At 34.5% G+C, this 23870-nt stretch overlaps 1 protein-coding gene across 4 annotated transcripts in view; it reads right to left on the bottom strand.

Moving 5' to 3' along the window:
* The window catches only part of LOC145276756 (proto-oncogene tyrosine-protein kinase receptor Ret-like), a 343334-nt gene that overhangs the window by 152124 nt on the left and 167340 nt on the right, over window positions 1-23870 (bottom strand). For all 4 annotated transcript variants that reach the window (XM_080128000.1, XM_080128001.1, XM_080128002.1 and 1 more), the window contains exon 4: window positions 3964-4214. In XM_080128000.1, the coding sequence (XP_079984126.1) occupies window positions 3964-4214 (251 nt within the window). The remainder of the gene's footprint in view (window positions 1-3963; window positions 4215-23870) is intronic.

The following is a 23870-nucleotide window of genomic DNA, read 5'->3' as shown; positions in this document are numbered from 1 at the left end:
GTAAACGACCAAGTTCTCTCCAATTCTCTCTCCTCTGATCTTGAGCACGTAGTACAATGGGGAAAGGTGTGGCTGGTTACTTTTAGTGCATCTAAAATCAAGCTTCTCTCTTTACATTCATCAACATTCTAATCCACATTTGGCATCAATTGAAATGAATGGCTCTCGTCTTCAGGAGGCCTCAAGTTTTGACAAGCTTCTGGGCGTGACCATTACTCCTGATCTTAAATGGAACACGTACATCAAATCTGTTGCCAAGGCCGCTGGAAAAATGGTGGGATCTTTCTATCGATCCGGTAAATATCTCACTGCTGATGCAATTCTCTATCTATATAAGAGCCGGGTACGTCCAAAGATGGAGTACTGTTGCCACATCTGGGCAGGAGCTGCTAGAAAGGACTTGGCCTTCCTTGATAGAGCTCAAAATAGACTTCGTAGCCTGGTAGGAGATGTCCTTTTCTCTTCGCTGCAACCTCTATCTCACAGAAGAGATGGTGCGAGTTTGTCTCTGATGTATCGTTATTTTCATGGAAAGTGCTCGACTGAGATTCAATCTATGGTCCCTCCTCGCCAAACTTTCACAAGAAACACTCGTCTAGCTGTAAACACTATCAATAATTTCCCCCACTCTTTATCTGTGCCTAAACCTAAACGTAGATTCCATGAACAAAGCTTCTTTCTTAGAACTGCACGCCTGTGGAATTGTCTTCCGTTTTCCTGCTTTCCGGCTGACTACAATATGGTTGTGTTCAAGTCTAAAGTAAATAAGTTCTTGATGAGCCGTTCCATATAAGTTATCAAATTTAGCAAATTTTCATTACTAATGATTACTATATTGTCCAATTGCTACTGTACACTCTTTAACCCTTATCCTTGAGTGGCCTCTGGGCCTTGATAATGTGGTGATGCCTATGTAAAAAAAATCACACTTTTATTTTAGCCATGTTCTTAACGCGTTTAAAAAGAACGTATATATTTTTTTACACACGAGACGCTTCACTAGTTCAAGAAATTAAAATATAACTTTAACTGAAGAATATAAAAGTATCCAGATTTAAACTGCCTGAAGACGACTGTTGAAACTCAGTCGAAAGTACTTGCAAAAAGAACCAAAAGAAAAAACAGATAGACCAAGACGACTATGGAACTTTCTTACACGTATTCAACCGAGAAATAAGAAGGACAATTCGAAAAATTGAAAAATTACAAAAAAAGAAAGAACACTCCGTGCTATTCAACAATACTTGTCTGAATGTATATATATATATATATATATATATATATATATATATATTGTATTACATAAAAGGAACTTTGTGTGTGTTTGTATCTGCGTCTATGAGTTCGTTTTCTATGCACTCGAAAACGGCTATTCCAATTTTTATGAAATTTCACAAAAAAGTACTTTATTTGCCTGGCAGTATTCTTAGGTAGGTTTTGTATCGGAATGTTTTCAACAAGTATCGATAATCGAAAGAATCCGATGAAAGAAAGAACAAGCGATTTCGATCAAAGTAACATTACAAGTGAATTTTAGAAGTAATATCAGCATACAGGCCAGAAAATACCGACACAAGAAAATCAACAAGTGATTTGAGATGACAGGGGCGCGATCGAAATGAACGTTTTCATTGAAAGAACAATTGCTCGATGATACTTGATTTTTTATTTTAAACTTTAATTAGCGCCATTAGATATAAAATAATTTAATAAAATCAATAGTCTTTAAACAGTGCAATTAAGACTATAAAGTATCGTGGACTAGGTCACTGCAAAGAAGCACTTGAAGCTTCCTCCCGGTACACCGTAGTGTGTATCAAACTAGAGCTGAAATCATTCAATTTCATTGAAAAATTGACGATTTAACCTATTTCGCTGCCAATAACAAATATCGTAGTGTAAAAAAATTTCATTGATCCTCATTCAATCCAATCCAGGCCAGCGTTGGGTATCCAGGTTAGTATATATATATATATATATATATATATATATATATATATATATATATATATATATATATATATATATATATATACATGCGCGAGCATGTGGTTCATAGGCGATTTAATAATACAAATTATTTATAAAAATAAGATATTATGAATCCCTATATATATATATATACACAAATATATTGGGCTGAAGTTGATTCTATCGATATATTGCAACTTAATAAAAACAAGCACAATACGAATTCAATATATCTATGCACGCAAACACACATATATATATGCTTTATATTCAGATAAACATCTTACATGGCCACTACACAATCATGATAATATTTCGCTTAGGCAGTTATAAATAACAAATGACCTCGTCAGGTGACGCTAATTCCTTTTCGTAATGTAGACAGAAAGCACCCCTATTGTACCGGAATAATTTACATATAATGATTAGATCACTCTAACAGCTGTAAAGAAAACATTTTTAAAAATAAATGTTTAAAATTCAACAGTATCTCTCGCGGCTAACGATAGCCGAACGGATTAGGTCCTTGCTAATGAAGCCATAGATGGCTTCCGATGCCGGTTTCGAATCTATCGACTGGCCTTTATCGTGACACCCTGCACTGATGATTCCCGAGAGGATCAAACACTCGTGACTGAAGGTATTAAATAATTATTATAGTAAACATTTATATATATATATATATATATATATGTGTGTGTGTGTGTGTGTGTGTTAAGCCTATGCGTATATATTTGTGTAACTGACAAAAAATACACAATGTCTGACATGACATTCCGTATTCAGTTGGCACCAGACCAGCGAAAATCGATGCTGCTATTTTAATGAACGCAAACAGCAAACAGAGGCAAACGTGTAAATCCTATATTTTTTATTTTGTTGTGACGGTGAAGAGAGAAACCGTCGGTGGGTCATCTCACTCGTTAATCCATTTGACTAATTGTGATCAAAATATCCGATTGAATATTGATCTTTTCGGGAGCAAAAAAAAAATGTAGGTGAATTATATAAGGCAGAAATATACAAGCTGCTCCAGCACAATATCTCCCATGTATTTCCAATCATCATGTTTTTCATCCATATCCGGGAAGTATTTAAAATAGTTTTATTTTCTTTAATGGTTTAACCCATGGCTCATCCTGTCTTCCTGGATGTTATTGACGGTCCTTAAGGAGAGTATGCTCTCCCAGAGTCTGGTATAGAGAATCTGGATTTGAAAATGCATATGTAGTAACCAACAGAGAGGCAGTGACGTAGTAATGTGTTCCACAGACGAGAAGTCCCAGCAAAAAATCGGCGTCCATTGAAAATTTTGCGTGACACCACACACATGGAGAAATAATAAAGGAATGTTTATTTCTGTTGCGGTAGTAAGGCGACCTCGCTGTCAATCATTTACGAAAAAGAATAAGAAATTGAAGCTCAGTCGAGCACTTCAAATTAGAATATTGATAGAGAGAAACTAGGAACCCATCCTCACTTTAAAAAGCTTTTAAAGTGCTATGAAATTACAGTTACAATATTTTGCAGCAGACTTTAAAGTTCTGAATTTTTTTTTTAGATGACGGCTGAATGTTTATATTTGTATTGTATTTGTATTGTATTTGTATTGTATATCCCAAAGAAAGAAAAAATACTAAGCGGATCAGCCTGGAGATTAATAACATTTGGGAGCCTCTAATTGTAGAAAAGCAAACATTGTACACCCTTAAAATTTCAGCGGTGGAAGGGAAATAATGCCATGTCGATCTTTATTAGAGTTGGCTTCCCCTTGTCAACCATTTGTTTTACAAATACGAAACAATAACCTTAAATACAGACTAACTCAAAGAATACGAAAATATCTACGGAACCAGTAACTTTTCCCTTTTCATTTCCAAACAACAACCAATATGCCTGAAGACGATCGAAGGCTAATCCGACCGAAACGTTGCACAAATTATCATCAAGATGAGAACAGCAGTCCGATCAATACAAATAATGTAGACTTACCTTTTCTTGGGAGAAATGCTTTCGCAGTGTTGTTCTGTACGCTCGTATCTTGTGGTCCGAGTTTGAAACGGGGACAACTTTCAATGTGACTTTCCTCTCGATAAACAAATCAGACGTGTCCACGGCGCTGCATCTGACCCAAAATACTAACTTTTCGATGCTTTGGTAACTCAGGAAAATCTTGAGGAACACTTCGGACGTCGCGTTGTCGATGGAAATCACTTGGTTGATGTCATTGGCGCGATCTTTTTCTGAAATTAAAGCAAAAAAAAATTAACATTTTTTTTTAAAAAGTAACTGACTCCCCAAATTTTGACTCTCATTGCGTTCTTATGTACATGCCTTCGTACAGGGGCAGAGTTAGAAAATGTCGGGTTTTAATGTGAAACACACTCAGCTCTTCAAAAAATGCACTCTACATTATCAGAAAAAATAAAATAGTTTAGAGGATTAGTATCATTTAGAGTCTTCGGGCTACTTTTTTTTACAAAGGGGTTACCACATATCAAGGCCCTGAATCCACTCGAGGATAAGGGTTAATGTGTGTATTGTTATTGGGGCAGTAGCGTAGTAATTGCTTGTGATAGAAATTTTGTATAAGTAGATTATTTTCGAGGACGGTTCAATTTAATTTGTTTCTGTTAGCCATCATCTGATAAAAGTCTAAAGTAAACTTGTTTGTGTTGGACTTGAAGATAATATTGAAGTCGGCTGGAAAGCAAACCAGCGTAACAGGGTTCCACAGACGGACAGTTCTAGGAAAAGCGGTTTTATTGATGGCATCCACGTTTAGATTTAGGCACCAATAGAGAGTGAAGGGGTATTGAGACCGTTTTTCTCATCTTGAGTGTTATTTGCACAACATTTCGATTGTATTTTGTCGAACTTAGGAATCTGCATAAAATTTGGAACAACCATTTATTTAATCCACGGGAACAACATGCTCTCGTCTCGTCAGCCACGACTATTGTAATTTATATTGCACTGTAGATAATATTCTATTAATTTTATAAAATTACCTCTAAATAATGGCTTCACTTAAAGTTTGAAAAAAGTCCTAAGTAATTTGCAATTGTATTTTGGAATCGCCAGCACTGTAGATTGAACCTCTAATCTCCAGGAATGTATCTTTTACAACTGAATTTCATCAAGTACTGGGCCTTTCTGGTTGTGCATTTATAAAACTTCTCAAATGCACTTGGGGTGTTAGCTTGTATAAAAGTGTTAACGTTGGTCAAAAGTGGGTTGTTCCGTCTTTAATTAGATTTTTTCGATTATCGATTATCTGTATTTATCAGACGTATTCCGATGCAAAACCTACATAAGAACACTCCCAGACACATAAAGTACAATGGGGTTAAATTTTGAAAAAAATCGGCCCAGCAGTTTCCGAGTCCATAGGGAACGAACTCACACACACACATACACACCTATAGGCAAAGTTCCTCTTATATAATAGATAGATAGATAGATAGATAGATAGCACCAGACATTCACAATATTTCCTGAATACGACCCGTTTTCCAAGTATTTCTATTCCTTTCTAATGTTTTGGATAGATCCACAACATTTAACAGTTAACATTTGGTAACGTAAATATTTTACATTAACTTTTTAACGTGCATAAGAATTGATCATTTAAATTTAATGAACATATTTTGCCAAATGCCGCTATTTTTTTTTTTTTTTTTTTGCATCCCCACGAGAGCAGAGTTAGATACGAGACAGATTTTGGAGGTGGTGAAAATCCAGCGCTCCAAAAAGGGTCACTCTGGATTGAAACAAAAATTCAAATTGCCTCCGTCTGTGAGGATTTCTCCTTTACTGATCGAAGACAGATACTACACTTTGCTCCTAGAACAATGGCTTAATGTTGAATTTATTGAATAAATATATTTTCCACAATTTTCCTGATTTACACACAAAAAATGTAATTAAAGATTGACTGTTCTTATCTTGAGTGCTTTTATTAAAACGTTTTGGCCGATTTAATCTCCGACCTTCTTCAAATGTATTTTGTCAAACTCGGGAATCTTTCTGTCCAATTTGGAAATATGTACGGAATCTCGATCAGAATCCTAGATTTAATCTACGAGGGTAGCATACTCTTGTTCTGTTAGCCATCATCTGATAAAAGTCTAAAGTAATTCGCAGTTATATTCTCGACCTCGCCAACACTAAGGATTGAACTTTAAACGCTAGAATAATTATCACTAAAAAGTAAATATTACTCGTTACATTATTCTTTAACCGTCGGATTTTTCTTTCTTATTCAAAGAACAGGTTATATTTTTCTTGAAATATGTGATCTACCAAATGCCTCCTAGCCCTAATTTACTCTAACACTAATCATAACGAACTAACTCTAAACCTACCCCTTGCGCTAACCTTTCAATAAATCAATTATTTAAAGAGCATTTAGCTTATTCTTTGATATTCTTATGATGGACACAAATCAGTACTTCCTAGTCTGGCTGAGCTTGCCGACTTCCTCTCAAGGAGGAAGTTTACAGTCGCTTGTATATCCTGACCAAGGGAAGATAACATACAGCGCCAAGCATTTCCAAATCGTCACCCATCTGATACTTGCCAGGCTTCAAGTCGGTACATTTGGGGATCTAACAAGAACCGGTGTTTCAACGTTATTTAGTCGTACTTTGATATTCTTATACGACTCATAAATTTCGCTATAGTGTTCGTCATATTTTCTTTGTGTTTTTCAACTTAGAAATGTTTTACTTGATCTATTATTTGATAGAACTTTTTATACTTTCTTTTTCTCCCCACCCCCTGCTTTTTTTTTTTTTTGTCTTTTTGAATTCTTTATACAATAACCTTTTAATTGTTGGCCGGCCATTGAAATTGAGCCCCCAAGTTCGTAACATCAACTAATGAGCTGATGAATCCACCTGAACGAGTGTCCGATCCGTATTTAATGAAAGGCAAAACCGCCGCTCCAAACAATCCGTCCATTCAACCGTATCCCCCATCGACGTCGATACGGAGACGCCAGGTTTAGGTTTATTTAAGGGAAAGGAATATCGATATTCTCCTAATTAGTTTTATTGGTATTGTATATCGATCAGCATTAAATGTGTGTCTTTATCAAACAAACCTAACTGCCTACGCGCGGTAACCCTAACCCATAACACTCCCTATATATATATATATATATATATATATATATATATATATATATATATTGGTGTGTGTATGTGAATCTGTGTTTGTGTGTGTGTTTGTATGTCTGTGTACGCAGTTATAAGTTGAATAAAGTGATCGATACAAGAGTCATAAGGGGACATATAGAGATGATGGTTTAACGATAGTTAGGAACTCTATTAGCGTGAAGTGTAATAGAAGTAAAAAAGTTATTGATAAAGATATGAAATAAATGGGACTTTAGGTCGAAATAACAAGTAACATTGACATGGTTGACTATTTATTGTAGATGAGTAAAATATCAATATTTTACAAAGTATATGTCACGAAGCAATTACAATTGTAGCATCCAAGGTCTGCTTTAAAGTTAGTTATTTCCTGCAATTTTATTAAAATTCATGCGACATTCACGAAGTTATAACTAGGGCTACGACAACAGAATATTCTTTTCATTGTTTTGACTCTCGAGTGTGTACCCGTTGATATCTCATACGCTTTTATATAGTGATGTGGTTCTTGGTTGATTAGTTGTGTCTAACTGTGTCGGATATAAACTTGAGAGTCAAAACAATAAGAATATTATGTTGCTATAGCCCTACTTATAACATTTTATTCTTTATCAAGAAATTCCCACTGTCTATCGCTTTATTGGAGGTCTCTTAAAATATTGCTTTAGGGCAAAAACGCATGTAAACTTTATTTTTTATTATATTTTTCTGCCAAAGAATAATAAATAAAATACATTCTAGGTGTTGAGCCTCAAATAAATGAACTATTTATCGACATATGCATTTTTGAAAAATAATTTTAAACAGCCTTCTGTCCACTGGGGAAGATAATTATTTAACTAAAAAGGTGTCATGGCTCTGGCGACATGATCTGTATAAATTTGCAAAAAACAAATGGACAGTATTAATTCCTTTATAATAAATAAAGTGCCATAACTTCGTGAATATCGCATGGATTTGAATAAAAATTTTGGAAATTTAAAATTCTCGTGGCGTATATTTAGAGAAATATTGATATTTTACTAATTTACAATAAAGCGGTTGACACAATTTATATAGCAATATATATATATATATATATATATATATATATATTAATTATAAATAAATAAGAATGTAAATATACAAAATACTAATCATAGTGGGGGTGATAAGTAGTTAAATGAATTAATCCTAATCATATAAATACAAGACTGATAAATTAAAAAATATATCCATTTTTAATGTGGAAATTGATGAATCACACAGGTAAGAAATTCATTGTTATAGCATGAAAATGTTAGTAATTGCAATTAAGAATAGGAAATTGGATCAAATATTTGTAAAATGTCTTCTTCCTAAGATTAAGGGATATGGTGTTTGATTAACACCGCTGGGGAGCCATGATGTAATATACTGTTTTGTTTTTAAATCCCCGAAACAGTGTTTCATGGTAAACAACTGATGATCCCTTGAAAAAATAAATTATTAGTACTATAGTAAATTCGAGAGCGAGTTGGTGCAGTGATTGCAGGTGATTAAATGACTTACTGACTAGATGGTTTTCTAACGAATGATAGAAATATTTTTTGTATAGTTTTAAAGGTTAAAAACTTCAAAGACTATATATATATATACATATATATATATATATATTTGTATACATGCATACTTATATATTGGGGGTTTGTGTATCTGTGTACGTGTGGCTGTGTATCTGCATATTTATATATATATATATATATATATATATATATATATATATATATATATATTGTTTTTGTTATTACTAACATGGCGACGTACGACGTTTGCTTTGAATTCAATAATTGCGGGTGGGGAAGGTATTTAAATCTATTTTTGCGGGCGTTGCATATCTCCAGTTTCATTTTTCTTCTTAAAAATTTTTCATTCCATTTCAATAGATGTTCAAGCAGTTTATCAGGAAATTTCATTCGTCCCCGCAGAGTTTGCGTCATCTTTTGCTATTGAGTCATCTTTTGCTATTAAACGAAAGACGTGTAAAACGTAATATAATGAAAACTCAGGGGTCTGCGTAAAATAAATCTTATAAAACTTTATGAATGTAACTTTTTTCCATATTTTGATTTTTTGGAATGATAATTATATATATATATATATATATATATATATATATATATATATATATATACATGTATGTATGTGTGTGTGTGTGCGTAACCGTTTTTCTGTTGTTCTTGGCCTTCGGGCCGGGATCAAAGTGTAGTATCTTTCCGGCAGATATTACAAGCAAAGACCATATGTGTGGGCAACCCCACATATAAGACCTTGGTCAATGTAGGCGCAACCCTTCATACCAATTGTCACTATCCAGCTCCCCTACTCACTGGGGAGTTGGTCCCCCATTTCCCCTTCATTCCTCACATTAAAAATCGGCCTTGTACCTAATTTGCTCGGTGGAGGAGCAAATAAATACCCTGTTGTTCTTGGCCTTCGGGCCGGAATGAAAGTGTAGTTTCTGTTCTGTAGATTCTGCACTTAAGATAATTTGTACCAGTGAATGGAGGGGAAACCCTCTATACTAGTACAATTATTATTTTTGGTAACCAGAGTGCCCCCTTTTTGCCTACTTTTAAGGGAGTGTTTTTAACCTCACATTTAAAATGGCCTTGTGCCTAATTTACTTTGGTGGGGAAGCAAATAAATACAATATATATATATATATATATATATATATATATATATATATATATATATATGGCGATTAAGCTACACTGAATATTCCGCGTTTCATCCACTCTGTGGTTCTTCAGGCTTATGTGGATGAAACGCGGAATATTCAGTGTAGCTTATTCGCCATATATATTTTATAAATCACTAACTAGCTCTAACTACGTATTGGGAACATTTGAAGTAAATATTTAAAGTTTACGCATAAATTTATACCTTCGTATATTCATTTTATGTGAGTAAATGAAGTAGTTATATATATATATATATATATATATATATATATATATATACATATATATATATATATATATATACGCGCACATACATATATGTGCAGTAAACAAAATTATAAGATAATCATTTATATATCCTTCAAGAATTTTCTATTTTCGACATCTAAACTGCGTCAATCGCTTTATTGCAGATTAGTAAAATATCAATATTTCACTAAATATACGTCACAACAAAAGGAAAATTGTATGATCAAATGGCTGTTTCAAGGTTAGTTATTTCCCAAAATTTTATTCAAATCCATGCGATATTCACGAAGTTATGACATTTTATTTATTATCAAATAATTTATACTGTCCCTTGTTTTATTGCAGGTCTTTTAAAATGCCAAAAAAGGAGCCATTAGCGGTTATCGAAAAAGAAAAGATTATTGCTAGACTCGCAGAAGGATTGTTAATCAAAGATTTAGTTATGGAAGTGGAAAGGGATCCAAGAACTTTGACTTCATTCGTGAACAACCCCAACACCAAATCCAGAAAGGATAAGGGCACTAAGAGAAACGTTTAGCATCGTGATATTTTGAAAATTTGTAGGGAGTTAACCGAACCCCAAATAGCACCAGTACTTCCATTTTTGCAAGAGCTGGAATCGCTCCAAGATACAGGCAGGGCCGATGTAATGTGTTGAATGAGATTGCAAGGAACATCAAAACTATTCCAATGCCGCAATTGAGCAAACAACATAGGGAAAACCAGTTGGCTTGAGCACAGAATTACATGAAAACAGATTTCCAACGTATCTTATTTACAGATGAGATCCGTGCTACTCTTGACGGTCCGGATGGATAGACCAGAGTTTGGAATCGAACGGGACTCCAACCCCTTAAAGAGTTCATCTCCAACAAGGAGGTTAAGGCATCATGTTTTCAGCGGGAATCATTAGAAATATGTTGGTTAGACCATTCCGAGTTCCAGAGGATGTAAAAGTTACCAGCAATGCGTACACGGCCTTTCTGGATAAATATTTGTCACCATGGCTAGATGTCCTACCGTTGTCACGTCGCTTTTAGATGGTTTTTATGCCCGGCAATGCACCATCCCATTCTGCTAGGACGACTGCAGCTTTCTTTGAATCTATAGGCTTCTTTGGAGAAACCCTTATGAGCTGGCCACCGTGTTCTTCGGATCTTAACCCCATTGAACATCTCTGGCCAATATTAAAAAGAGGTGTTTATGAGGGAGAGGAGCAATTTACTTCAAAGGATGCCTGGTGGAGGAAAGTAGTTGATGTCGCCAGAACCAGAACTCTTTTTCAAATCAAACAATTGGCTTCTTCGGTGGACAAAAGGTTGTTTAAAGTTATTTTTAAAAAATGGTGGATATGGCGATAAATAATTCATTTATTTGAGGCTTAGCACCTAAGATGTGGTTTTGTTTATTATTTTTTAACAGAAAAATATAATAAAAAGTAAATCTTTCATGATTAGACATTGTATTTTTGCCCTAATACAACATTTTAAGAGACCTGCAATAAAGCGATGGACAGTGGAAATTCCTTGATAAAGAATAAAGTGGCATAACTTTGTAAATATGGTATGAATTTGAATAAAACTTTTGGAAATAACTAACCTTAAAGCAGTCATTTGATTCTACAATTTTTGTTTATTTGTGACATACAGTAGCGTCCAAAAGTTAAGGGCTAGTAAAACCTTAGCAAGTTTAACCATATATTTTAAACAAATACACACGAACAACAAAAAATTACTTCACAATTATATAGATAACATGTATATCTTCAATGGGTCATAATTTCGTTAGCCTACACTAAGTATTTTTTGAATAACTACCATTTTAAATAAAATTTTTCAAAATTTGTGTGTCCAAAAGTTAAGGGCTAACACGATTGCGGCTTTTGTCCTTGCTGTGAATGGCTGAAATTACCAACTAACTAGTATTTGGTAAACAAACCCTTGCTATTTATGACTTATTGACACCTCTTGGCACAGGAATCCACCAACTTCTTGCAAAACGCTGGCGTTATCGCACTCCATTCAGCATGTAAGCACTGCCAGAGTTCTTCTTGATTTTTTGGGCACTGAAATTGAGCACGTTCACCAACTATTTTCCAGATATTCTCAATAGGATTAAGATCTGGACTCTGAGGGGGCCAACGCATCGTTTCAACTTCTTCCTCGTCTAAAAATGTTTTTACTTTCTTAGCAGTGTGACAAGGAGCGTTATCCTGCATGAAAATTGCAGGTTGATAGAGCGACGACCGAAGACTAGGAACTGCATGCTGCCGTATAATCTGCTTATAAACTTCTGCATTTATTCCACCTTGCAGACGAATCAGTAGTCCACAGCCTGCAGCTGACATAACGCCCCAAACCATTACACTTCTTCCTCCAAATTTCACAGTTTTTTTTTCACGCACTTAACTTCCAATCTCTCACCAGTTCTTCGCCGGACATACGTGTTGCCATCAGATCCGATAACGTTAAACTTCGATTCATCACTAAAGTGCACACGGGACCAGTTTTCGGTTGTCCACACAACGTGTTCTTGAGCAAAAGCGAGGCGGAGTTTCTGATTCTTTTTGAAGATAAGAGGCTTCCTTGCTGGCACTCGAGATTGCAATCCAGAAGCGTGCAACCAGCGTGTAACAGTTTGCCGAGACGCTTGAACAATAGACCTTTGCTTTAGTTCTCGAGATATTTTAGCAGCAGTGTTAAATCTGTCTTTAAGTGACATTTTAACAATAAGACGATCCTGTTGAGCAGTTGTGATTCGAGGTCTACCAGATTTTGGGGCAGCTGCCACTGATCCTGACTGCTTGAAATGTGCCACAATACGCTTTACTACACTAGGAGACCTTCCTACGGTGTCAACAATCTCAGAAGTTTTCTTGCCATTACTATGAAGATGAATAAGGAGCTGTTTTTCTTCGACAGAAACGGGACGACGTTGTTTTGCTGCCATGTTGTACTAGTGCGATACAAACACTCATTTCTTTTACTCAATTACAATAATTTTAATGTTCTTTAGTAAAAATTTGAAGTAGGATTATTCATAGTACCTGTCTAACACCTATACAGTACCTTACTGTTATAATAATTTAAGATTATACCGCCTAGCCCTTAACTTTTCGACCACGAGAATTTGGACAAACTTTTGTGTTATTGGTCATAACTTTAAAAATATCCAACGGATGCTTATTAAATTTAGGCGAGACATGAGTGATGAGTATATCTATAAGTATATATGCATATTAAGTATTTTAAATGAACGGTTTTTCTTAAAAAGTACTTAAACTTGTCTTGAAACTACTAGCCCTTAACTTTTGGACGCTACTGTATATTTAGTGAACTATTGATATTTTACTAATCTGCAATAAAGCGATTGACGCAGTTTACTTTATATAATAGATACCATTTAAATAAATGTCTGAAAACCGGCACCTTCTGATGAAACTTGCTCCAGTTGATATCAAGAAAATAAATATCGTGTTTATGTTTATACATTGTGCATCTATAACATGGCTGAACGAGAATATATAAACTTTTTGGGTCTTTGTTTGTTTGTTTGTTTGTTTTTAGGTTTAACCGGACAGACAAACATAAACACATACATACAGACAACCGCCCTATATATATTTTTTTTTGTCGAAGTCAATATGTCATCTGATCTGTTTGCCCCTACCTTTTTCATCTCCGTTTTGACTTATAGATTAAGTCACGTGGTGTCATTTAAATTTTCTGTGAACATTCATTGTCTCTTGATGTTAATTACGTCCAAGTTTTATCCACGTCCGTTCGAGGAAAAGTTTGTGGAGTTCACACGCGAGACTCGACATGAAGTCCGTATGAAACTGATCAAATTGTTATGCTTTCCAAAACTCTCGGGTCATAAATGACTCCATTTCATTTTTAATTGCAGTGAATCGCTTCCTGGTGTCTTTCCGTTGATATTTGATCCGTTCAGAATATCCCCTGGGTGGATCAATGACGATTGTAGACGAAAGAAACGCATACTATTATCATCTTTGTATACGTTACTAGTACAACAACCATTCCCAGGAATGGTATAATAAATTCCATAAATGGAATACTTTTGAACTGTGAATAGAAAAATGCTTTTCATTTCTGCTTCTTTTTTTGTTTGACAATAAAAGTATTTTGTTCTGAAAAAAAAACACGATTTAAAATACATTTTAGTTAATACTTGCCGTGTTTGATTAACAGTTTATTTTAACAACGTCCAAACTATTTCACATAGACACACATTTAATAAATGACATAATGACCCAAATTTTCCCTGTGTGTATGCGTGTATCCTTTAAAAACAAAACAATTTACAACTGCATGTCGGTCTATTTCAATTGATTTCTACGCTAATGTACCCGTTGACCGGTATTTACTATCAGTGTTTGTTTTGTTTTTATTTCCATAAGAACAGTCATCTATTATGGCTTGCATTTTAATCTTTGAAAAGTCACCTCTAAACAATTTTTTTTTTTGCTTTACTTTTTGTGTGTGTGCGTGTATATCTCTTAACGTGAACAATTCTTTTATGAATGAATTACGCATGGTCTTGTTTTTCAACTGTTCCTTATATTTTTTTCATTTGTTGTTTTTCTTTTGCCGCACATCGACACATTTTTTCTTGTGAGAGTGTATACTTTTTTCCCATTGTGTCTGTGTGTATTTCGTCTATTTTTTTCTTTTTCTATGTGCTTGTGTGTGTGTGTGTGTGTGTGTGTTTTCTGTTTTCTTCTTAATTATTTTTTTAAAATTTCATCTAGTATTTTTCCTTTGTTTATTTGTCAATGGACCCTAACATTGTGTTTTTCCGTGGTAACCAAGATTCGTTTTTTTTTTATTCTTGTAGAATAAAATGCTCACGGCACTCAAAACGACGTATATGTTGTACAGTCTTGGTTCCTTTAAGATGACGAATATGTTTTATAGATGGGGTCTTTTGGGGGAGACATAGATCGTGTACATGTTAAAGAGACATGGGGAGATGTAATACAATTTGATGAGGAGGGATAGAAGAGAGACTCATTTATACAGTTCTGTGAATGTTTCTTCTTAACACATGTTTTAGAGAGGGGGGATCGGTTCTTATGACACAAGGGGGAATAGTCATTACTTATTATAGGAGAGGGATATTATACAGGGTGGTCAAAAAGTCAGGTAACATTTTAAAGAAAAACGATATTAGCAATACACGTATATTTAAGTACCATACATTGAAATATAAAATGAAACAAACATGAAATATGTTTATTTTGTTAATTGTCGTCCATTTCTCTCTATCAATCGCTGGAAGCGATTAACCACTGATTGTGTAACACGTGTAATCATGTCAGCTGATATCCGCGCAATCTCCTCTTCAATAAATAACTTTAAAGACGCTATTGTATCAGGCTTCTTGCCATAAACGCTATCCTTTACATAGCCCCAAAGCCAGAAATCAGGAGGGGTAGTTTATATATTACACTCAAATATTCAAACAAATAATATTAAACGAATAGAGATTATAATGGATCATATTGTTTTTTCTACCTTTAACATGTTACCTGACTTTTTGACCACCCTGTAGATGAGGGAGACAATGTTCGTATAAATGATTCACATTACCTTTGTTTGTTGAATGACACAACACGAAGACAGTTATAAAATTGGTGAGATGTTCCTTTATTACTTCGGCCGGTTGCAATGATCTCACATCCAGGAATTCAAAAGTCGACTACAGGATTACAACTTTCTAAACTTTCGCTTCCAAAATCCCACCCCCAGTAGAGATCCCTAGATGTAAAAGATCTTTCTACTCCAGTAGTTTCTTCCCCAGAACCGCTAAACTCTGGAATTCCATTCCAGACCACTGCTTCCCCAACTGTACTGACATGCAGAAGTTCAAGTGTAACGTGAACCGACATCTTGCTGCCTAAATCCCGACATAGTACCCCAATAGTTGTTGCCCCTGATAGTAACCCCCTACACCAAAGTGGCAATGTGCCTTGTTTGAGGTGAAAATGTAATTAAAAAAGGGGGGGACTGCCCTCTGATCCGATTCGGACTCGACTGCCTCCTGTCTCCCGTCTGTCCGACTCTCTCTGCCTAATCTCCTCAAACTAGCAAACTATATTGAGAATCCATTTCTCCATGACGTCATACGTGTGTCTGGCCACGTGCACGGTCCATGTGGCCTAACATGCGTCCGTTCGGCACGTTTCCAAACCAATTTTTTTAGACAATGAATTTCTCTAACCTATTTCTCGACCTGACTTATTTTCCAACATATTTCAATTTGTTATTGTTCGTTCTCTTAACTGACCTTATTTTAATTCAGTTTTCATAAAAAAAGAATTGACAATCAAAATTCCTTTTTACACAAACATCGAATTCATTCTGAATTTATTTCCTGAACCTATTTCCGAACCTAGCTTACCAAGTTCAAATCTCGGTCTATCCTATCTCATTTTTACTTATTTAATGTTTTTCTTACTTACAAGAAAAGGGGACCTTTTCTTGCGACACCAATTTCATACCCCCATTACTAACATTAAAATCAAGGGCGTTTCTATATTATACAAACGAAGAAAATATTGAATTTCACGTGAAAAAATGGTACCTATGTAATTACCAAGCCTCAAATATCCAAAAATTACGAAAAACGATAAGAGATAAAAAAAATAATTATCTATGAAAATAGTCATTTGTGAAAAGAAGGGAAATCATTATAATACGCTTACTAAAAAGAGATAAACTGACAGGGGAGATAATTGAATTCTGTTGGTTACGTCATGTTACGAACATAATTCAAGATGTCGGGCAAAATGTATTCATTATATAAACTTTATTGAAAACAGTTTTTCATTAATAATTATTTTTCTACCATATCGTTTTCCTTAAGTTTTAGATATGTTACTATTTGCGACATGACAATTACGTAGGTGCCATTTGTTTTACTTGAAATTCCATTTTTTTTTTCGTTTGTATAATATAGAAGCACAAAATCAAGATATAATCATAGTAGACTTTGAATTGTCATTCTAATTTTGATTAAAACACATTGCATTATTTGGATTCTGGAAATTGTGCAAAATTTAAAACTTTTTTTTTTTTTTACACAGTGATCACTACTTATCAAGGCCCGGAAGCCACTCAGGGATAAGGGTTATTGCAAGTACATTACGTTAGTGAGGAGATTTTATGAAGTGTTTAATTAGGGGGGCGGTTCATTAGGAATTTGTTAACATTAGACTTGAAGACATCCAAGTTGTAGTCCGGAGGGAAGCAGGCAGACGGAACAGAGTTCCACAGGCGTGCAGTTCTAAGAAAGAAGCTTTGCTCATGAAATCCGCGTTTTGATTTAGGCACAGATATAGAGTGGGGAAAATTTTTCACAGTGGATTCAGCTAGACGGGTGTTTTTCGTGAAAGATTGGCGAGGGGGGACCAGGGATTGGAGTTCAGACGAGCACCTGCCATGAAAATAACGATAAAACAAGGATAGGCTCGCAACATCTCTTCTGTGGGAGAGGGGTTGCAGGGTAGAGAAAAGGGCATCCCCCACTAAACCACGAAGTCTATTTTGTACTCTGTCAAGGCATGATAGGCTGTTTTTGGCAGCTCCTGCCCAGATATGGCAACAGTATTCCATCCTTGGCCGTACTTAAGCTTAAGAAGTCTTGAGAACGAAACTAAATTTAGAGGATCTGAATTTACCTAATATTAAAAACCGGTCGTATATCTGACTCTGCCTTCGTGGGAAGGCGGTAAATATGGACACAATTGTATATTCTAACAAAGATTTTTTTAACCGAGGTTACTATTGGACAAATAACACTGAAATAGGCCGATGCTAAAAATAAGACCAACTTTGGATTTTTTTAAAGATCCCTTATGGTATTTTTGAAATATGTTGATGTATTTTCGGTCCAACCTCTTGATATTTTAAGGCTCCTATATGAAGCAAGTAATTCTCGCATTAAGAAAGTTTTCCCTCTTGTTTTACACTAGAAGAGAGACCCGACATTGTACGAGATTGAATGATGATCAACAAATATTTCACACGTTATTATCATCAAAATCGGTAAAATCACCTTTTTTTTTTCAAACAAATCGATTGATTTCTGTTCTAGTTAAGAACTCATCGTGACGCACCTGGATGATGCTTCACATGTTTTCCAGCAGTGACTGGGTTCACAATGCATTATAGTCTACATTTAAATGTAAAAAACCTACTGTTGATTTTATAAAAAATATTTTTGTATATAATGGCTTGGATTAAACCTGAAAATACAAAAGTCAAGCATCGTGGTTTAATTGTGCTTTAAACAGAAACATTCATTTCTAACGCGCCTCTGTCATATCAAGAACCTACTGTTGATTTTATACACCGGAAACATTTGTTTGTGCGGTGATAAAACTTCTCAAATGCATTTGTGATTTTAGACTGTGTAAAAGTCGTACGTTTGGTCCAAATCAGACTGTTCAATCTTTAATGATTTTTTTTTTGTTTTTTGTTTTGTTTCTTTGTTTTTTTCAATTATCGACTTTCGATAATTATCGGAGGGATTCCGGTACAAAATCTATCTAAGAACTCTTCCAAACACATAAGGTACATTTGTGTGATTTTTTTTAATCGGCCCAGCCATTTAGGAGTCCATAGGGAACGAACTCACAGACAACGTTGCCTTTACAAAATAGTAGAGAAGATCATGAAAATCAACTGTTTAACATTTTTTCTGACCCAACGTTACACAGTGGAGTGATCATGGGTGTTTTAGAAGACAAAAGAAACCAAAATGACCTCAATCTGATAAGGCGTACACGTAAATAAGGCTTGTTGAGATGCGTTCTTAAACCATAAAATTCTACCCAATTTTAACCATCGTTATCAATCACTACAGCTCTATCTCACAGTCCGCCTAACGATCATTAACCTGTATCCTCAAATGGTCTTCAGGTCTTGATAAACGATGGTTCTTGAATGACAAATAAAAAATAAAAAAGTAGGTTATGTTTTTCTCTTTCCCCCGGTAAGAATATAGGACAGAAGATCGGGAAAGTGGGATATGTGGAAGCCAATGCCCTAGAGAAAGAGCACTTCGGCCTGAAAGAATACCTGTGCAGCCCCGTCGTCATTCTCAATATGCACGCTTAACGGGCTTAGCAATAACCTAACTCCTTCTCAAAGGACAAAAAATGCAAAGCCTAGAAGGGTGGGCTTCGTAGACCTGCACAGCGATATACGAACCATACTCCATCTCAACAATAGTATAGACTTTGGTAAAAATATGGACGTTGTCATTTCTACAAAATGTCACGTTATAATGAACCAGTTGTTAGCAAACTAACGGAAAGAAAAAAAAACAACATTTATCACATTCGTACATGCGTTGGTAGACGTTCACAGATGATTTGTAGACCCGAGAAGGGTGTAGGTGCGTGTGACATTCGGTGGGTGCTTTAATCCATATATTACACGCTTCACGTGTGTCGGTCAAATTATCCTTTATAAATATACACAGTGACTATATTAATGCTTGTACATGATGCGCTTCCAGTGTGACTCATATCTAGATGGCAACATAAACTTTGGATGCTGACCAACGTCAACAGACGCGTATTTAAACGCTTGATAAAACACCTGTAATACAGTAGAGCTCACCATGGTGACCTATAGGTCATATCTTACACCAAAAATCAGTATACCACTTACTTTCAAAAATAGATGCTATAGTCTTCAGGACGTAACCATTTAAAATGGCGATGAGAAGCGAGAAACCATATAATAATTTAGAAACAAAATTCAGATTTACCCGATAACTAAAATGAACCCAGAAAGGAACCCTTCCCTAATCCTATGATGAAAAGTCAACGGCTGATCCAAATTATTTGAGTTATTCAAACTATACCATTCATCCTGCGTATTATTTTCATAAGGTTTCGGTCGGTATAACCTCCAACGTTCTTCAGGTGTATTTTATCGAACTTGCGAATATTTCTGTCGAACTCAAAAAATCTGCACGACCTTGTGGCGTAAAGAACCAAGTATAGGGTGTCCAAAAGTCACTCAAGGATTGAAAATCTTTGTCATTTTACCATTAATGGTTATTTTTTGCTCCATTTCAGATATTTTATAGATAATATTTTGAAAATTAATTATGGATAAGTATATTATTGAACAACGCACGCAAGTTGTGAAAATGTTTTACCAAAAGCAGAGGTCAATTGTTTTGACTCAACATTACCTCTCGCTATGCCAATGGCAAATGCCTACCACGTTCCCCAGACTTGACTAGTCCCGACTTTTTCTTGTGGAAATATTTTAAAGAACGAGTCTATATTAACAAACCCCAAACATTGCAAAAACTCAAGGAAAACATCAGGAACGAAATAAGAGGATTAAATCGCAATCCAGAGATTCTGCAATTTGTCAGGAATAATGTTTTGGAAAGAGCACAAGTATGCAAAGCTGAAAATAGGCAACATTTAAAAGATTTTATTTTTCGTAAATAAAAGATTGCTTGAAGTTTGCATTTATTTTTGGAAATTTTCTATCATCTTAGTCAGATTGTATTAAAATTACAGAAAGATGCCATCAAAAATGAAGAATTGATTTAAGTTCAAAATCCTTCGGTGACTTTTTGGACACCCGTTACTTAGCAAACTTCAATTGTAAGTTACATTCTATTAAGGATTAAGGTTCAATCCTTAGTCCAGGCAATACTCTTGGACATTTCTTAGTACTCTTAAACAGTCATGGATTATAGTACGTGAAGATGCTAAACCGTGGATTAAATAAAGGATTCCGTTCGAAATTCTATGCAGATTCCAAGTTCAAAAAGAAAGACTCCTGAGTTCGACAAGAGACACCTGAAGAATGTCGAAGATTATGTCGTCCGAAGCATTGTTCGACAGAAAAAATACTCGAGTTCGCGAAGATAAACATAAAGAAAGTCGAAGGTTATATCGATCGAAACGTTGTGAAAAAAAACACCCTAGATTGTAACAGTAAAATATTGGAATTTTCTATCCTCATCTCAAAACTTTATAATATCAAAGGTATTGTTTTTTTTCTTTTCTTTTAGTCACCATAAATGATAATTTATGAAGAATTTTTTTCTTTTTTATATGGAGGTCACCATTTATCAAGGCCTAAAGGCCACTCACGGATAAGGGTTATTGCGTGTACAGTAATCAACGAGATAGTATTGTAGTAATCATTAGTATTGGGGGAATCAATCCTCTATCGAGTAGTATATATTGCTAGGAATATTTTATCTATATGGACTATTTCGCAAAACAAGAAAATCAAAAAAATAATAATGATAATATTGTTCATCGAATTCCGTCTGTGTTTGTTTACAATATCACGTCAGCTGATATTTGGGCTTGACGGTCTTAAAAATAGTTTTTCGTCTCTTAAATATAATTATAAAGATAAAAAAAAGAATATTTTACATTACACCGGCCAAGGTTACACCGGGGTAACTTAAAAATCCTTTTCATCTATAAGAGAAGAAAGATTATTTTTAAGATCGGATTTTTTCGATTTTCGATTCTTATCGGATGAATTTCTGTACAAAACATATCTAAGAACACCGCCAGACATATAAATTATCTTTGTGTGAAATTTGCAAAAGATAGGCTCAGCCGTTTTGGAACCTATAAAAACGGAACTCACACCCACCGCGCGCACACACACACATATACACAAAGTGACTTTTATTCGTTTAGTGCAAAAATAATGTCGTTTTTGACGTATATATATATATATATATATATATATATATATATATAAAACGGCATTATTTTTGCACCAATCTACTAGATAATAGAAGATATAGAGATATATTATAAATTATTATTATTTCTAGTTCTAAAGAAAAAAATAGCATCAAGCATTGACTTACTCATATTTATTTTATTTAGAACTAGCGGAGTGCCCGGCGTTGCCCGAGTGTTTGGAGGTGTGTGTGTTTTGGGGGGTCACAAAAAACGATGTTAAACTTCTTTAAAAAATCGGAAAAAAGAACTGCCCATATAGTAAAAGAAAAAGAAAAAAGTTTTGGTAGGTAGGATCGAACCTGGAACCTTAAGGCGAAGGTGGAAAAAAATCATAGCATGTAACTCACTCGCCCACCACGGTAAAGTAACAAAAAAGTGATTTAATTTGACAATTAAAACTTAGATGCGCGATTGTAATGCTAATAAGGTCAAACATATCTCGCAGTGATATTTCGAAGCGAGGCTGTTTTTTTTTTTCTTTTTGTCTTTTTTTCCCCCAACTTTGGCTGTTTGTTTTCCCAAGATGTTGGTGAGGGGAAAATCAGCTCCCTATAAAAAGGGGAGTGTTCCAATGAATAGCAATTGTCTGATATAAGAGGCTTCCCCCGCATTGATCAAACTTTATTGTTTTTCTGAACGTCCTTGTTACAAGAGATCTGATGCTACAGATTCAGTTTCGGTTTTATCCTGAAAAGCGAAACAAAGGCGAGTGAAAAAAAAATCTCGAAAATAGTGTGTAAAAGTCGGACAAATTAAAGATCGACGCGACCTCCATTCGTAACTGGTAGATATTATAATTTAGACAGTATGAAAAAAATTATGAGAATGAACGACCAACCCGAGAACCCCCCCCCAAAAAAAAAAAACCTTTACCGGACATACATAAAAAAATGCACACATATTTTCGCTTTTATATATAGACTTTATATATATATATATATATATATATATATATATATATATATATATATATATATATATTATATATAAATATCTTCGAAACTCCGCGGATTAAGGACTATCCACTTATCTTGTGCTTCCTTTTTTAAAATTAAATATGTTTTTAACTCTTTTTCAAGATGTCTTTTAACATGTTTTATTAATCATGTGTTCATATTATAAGCTATATTTCCTTTTCGGCTTTATTGAGCTTTTACATCTGGTTGAGATTACTTTACTTGTAAACATTAACTCTTTAATATTTATAATATATTTTAAGTTTACCATTTTGATTACCTTGGTAAACGTATTGTAATTTTTATTTATATATATATATATATATATATATATATATATATATGGCGGATTTCTTTCTGATATCATCGTTGTCCTACTTGCTATTTGCTTTCTAATGTAAGTCGTTCTGATAGTTGTTGCTACTATTATTTCAATAGGATAGGACTGAACTATCGTGGGTTGACAAACACGTGAACAATTGTTGAATAGCGGGGGACATTTTTAAGGGATATGCGGAGTTCATATTGGGCCAATACATATGAGGATGATGAGGGAGACATTTATACAGTTCTGTGGATTCAGGTAAACGTAATCGCCCCAAAAAGGAGTATCTGATACCCTCTCCACTAGATATTTCGGCAGAAGGGATCGCTGTCCTAAGAAAACTAACGATTTTGTGAACCTACAAAAATAACGTTTATAAACATTAATGCGTGCGTTTATTTTTTGTTTTGGTAAATGTGTAGTTTAGCGGCGTAAATTATTTGCCAGACAAAAAAAATATAAAAACTATTTATTTATTTGCACCAACCTAATATATAATCGTCGAGATAAATATATATGTATATATTATTATTATTATTATTATTATTATTATTATTATTATTATTATTATTATTTCTAGAGTCTTATAGGAAAAAACAGCATCAAGCATTGACTTACTCATATTTATTTGATATATAGATGACAGATTTCTTTCTGATATCATTGTTGTCCTATTTGCTATTTGTTTTCTAATGTAAGTCTTTCTAATAGTTGTTGTTATTAATATTT

The sequence above is a fragment of the Euprymna scolopes genome, chromosome 5, assembly GCF_053919585.1.
Source record: "Euprymna scolopes isolate OS-2025 chromosome 5, ASM5391958v1, whole genome shotgun sequence".
NCBI lineage: Eukaryota > Metazoa > Mollusca > Cephalopoda > Sepiida > Sepiolidae > Euprymna > Euprymna scolopes.
Note: the sequence above shows the minus strand (reverse complement) of the source record. Positions and strands in the feature narration are given on the sequence as shown.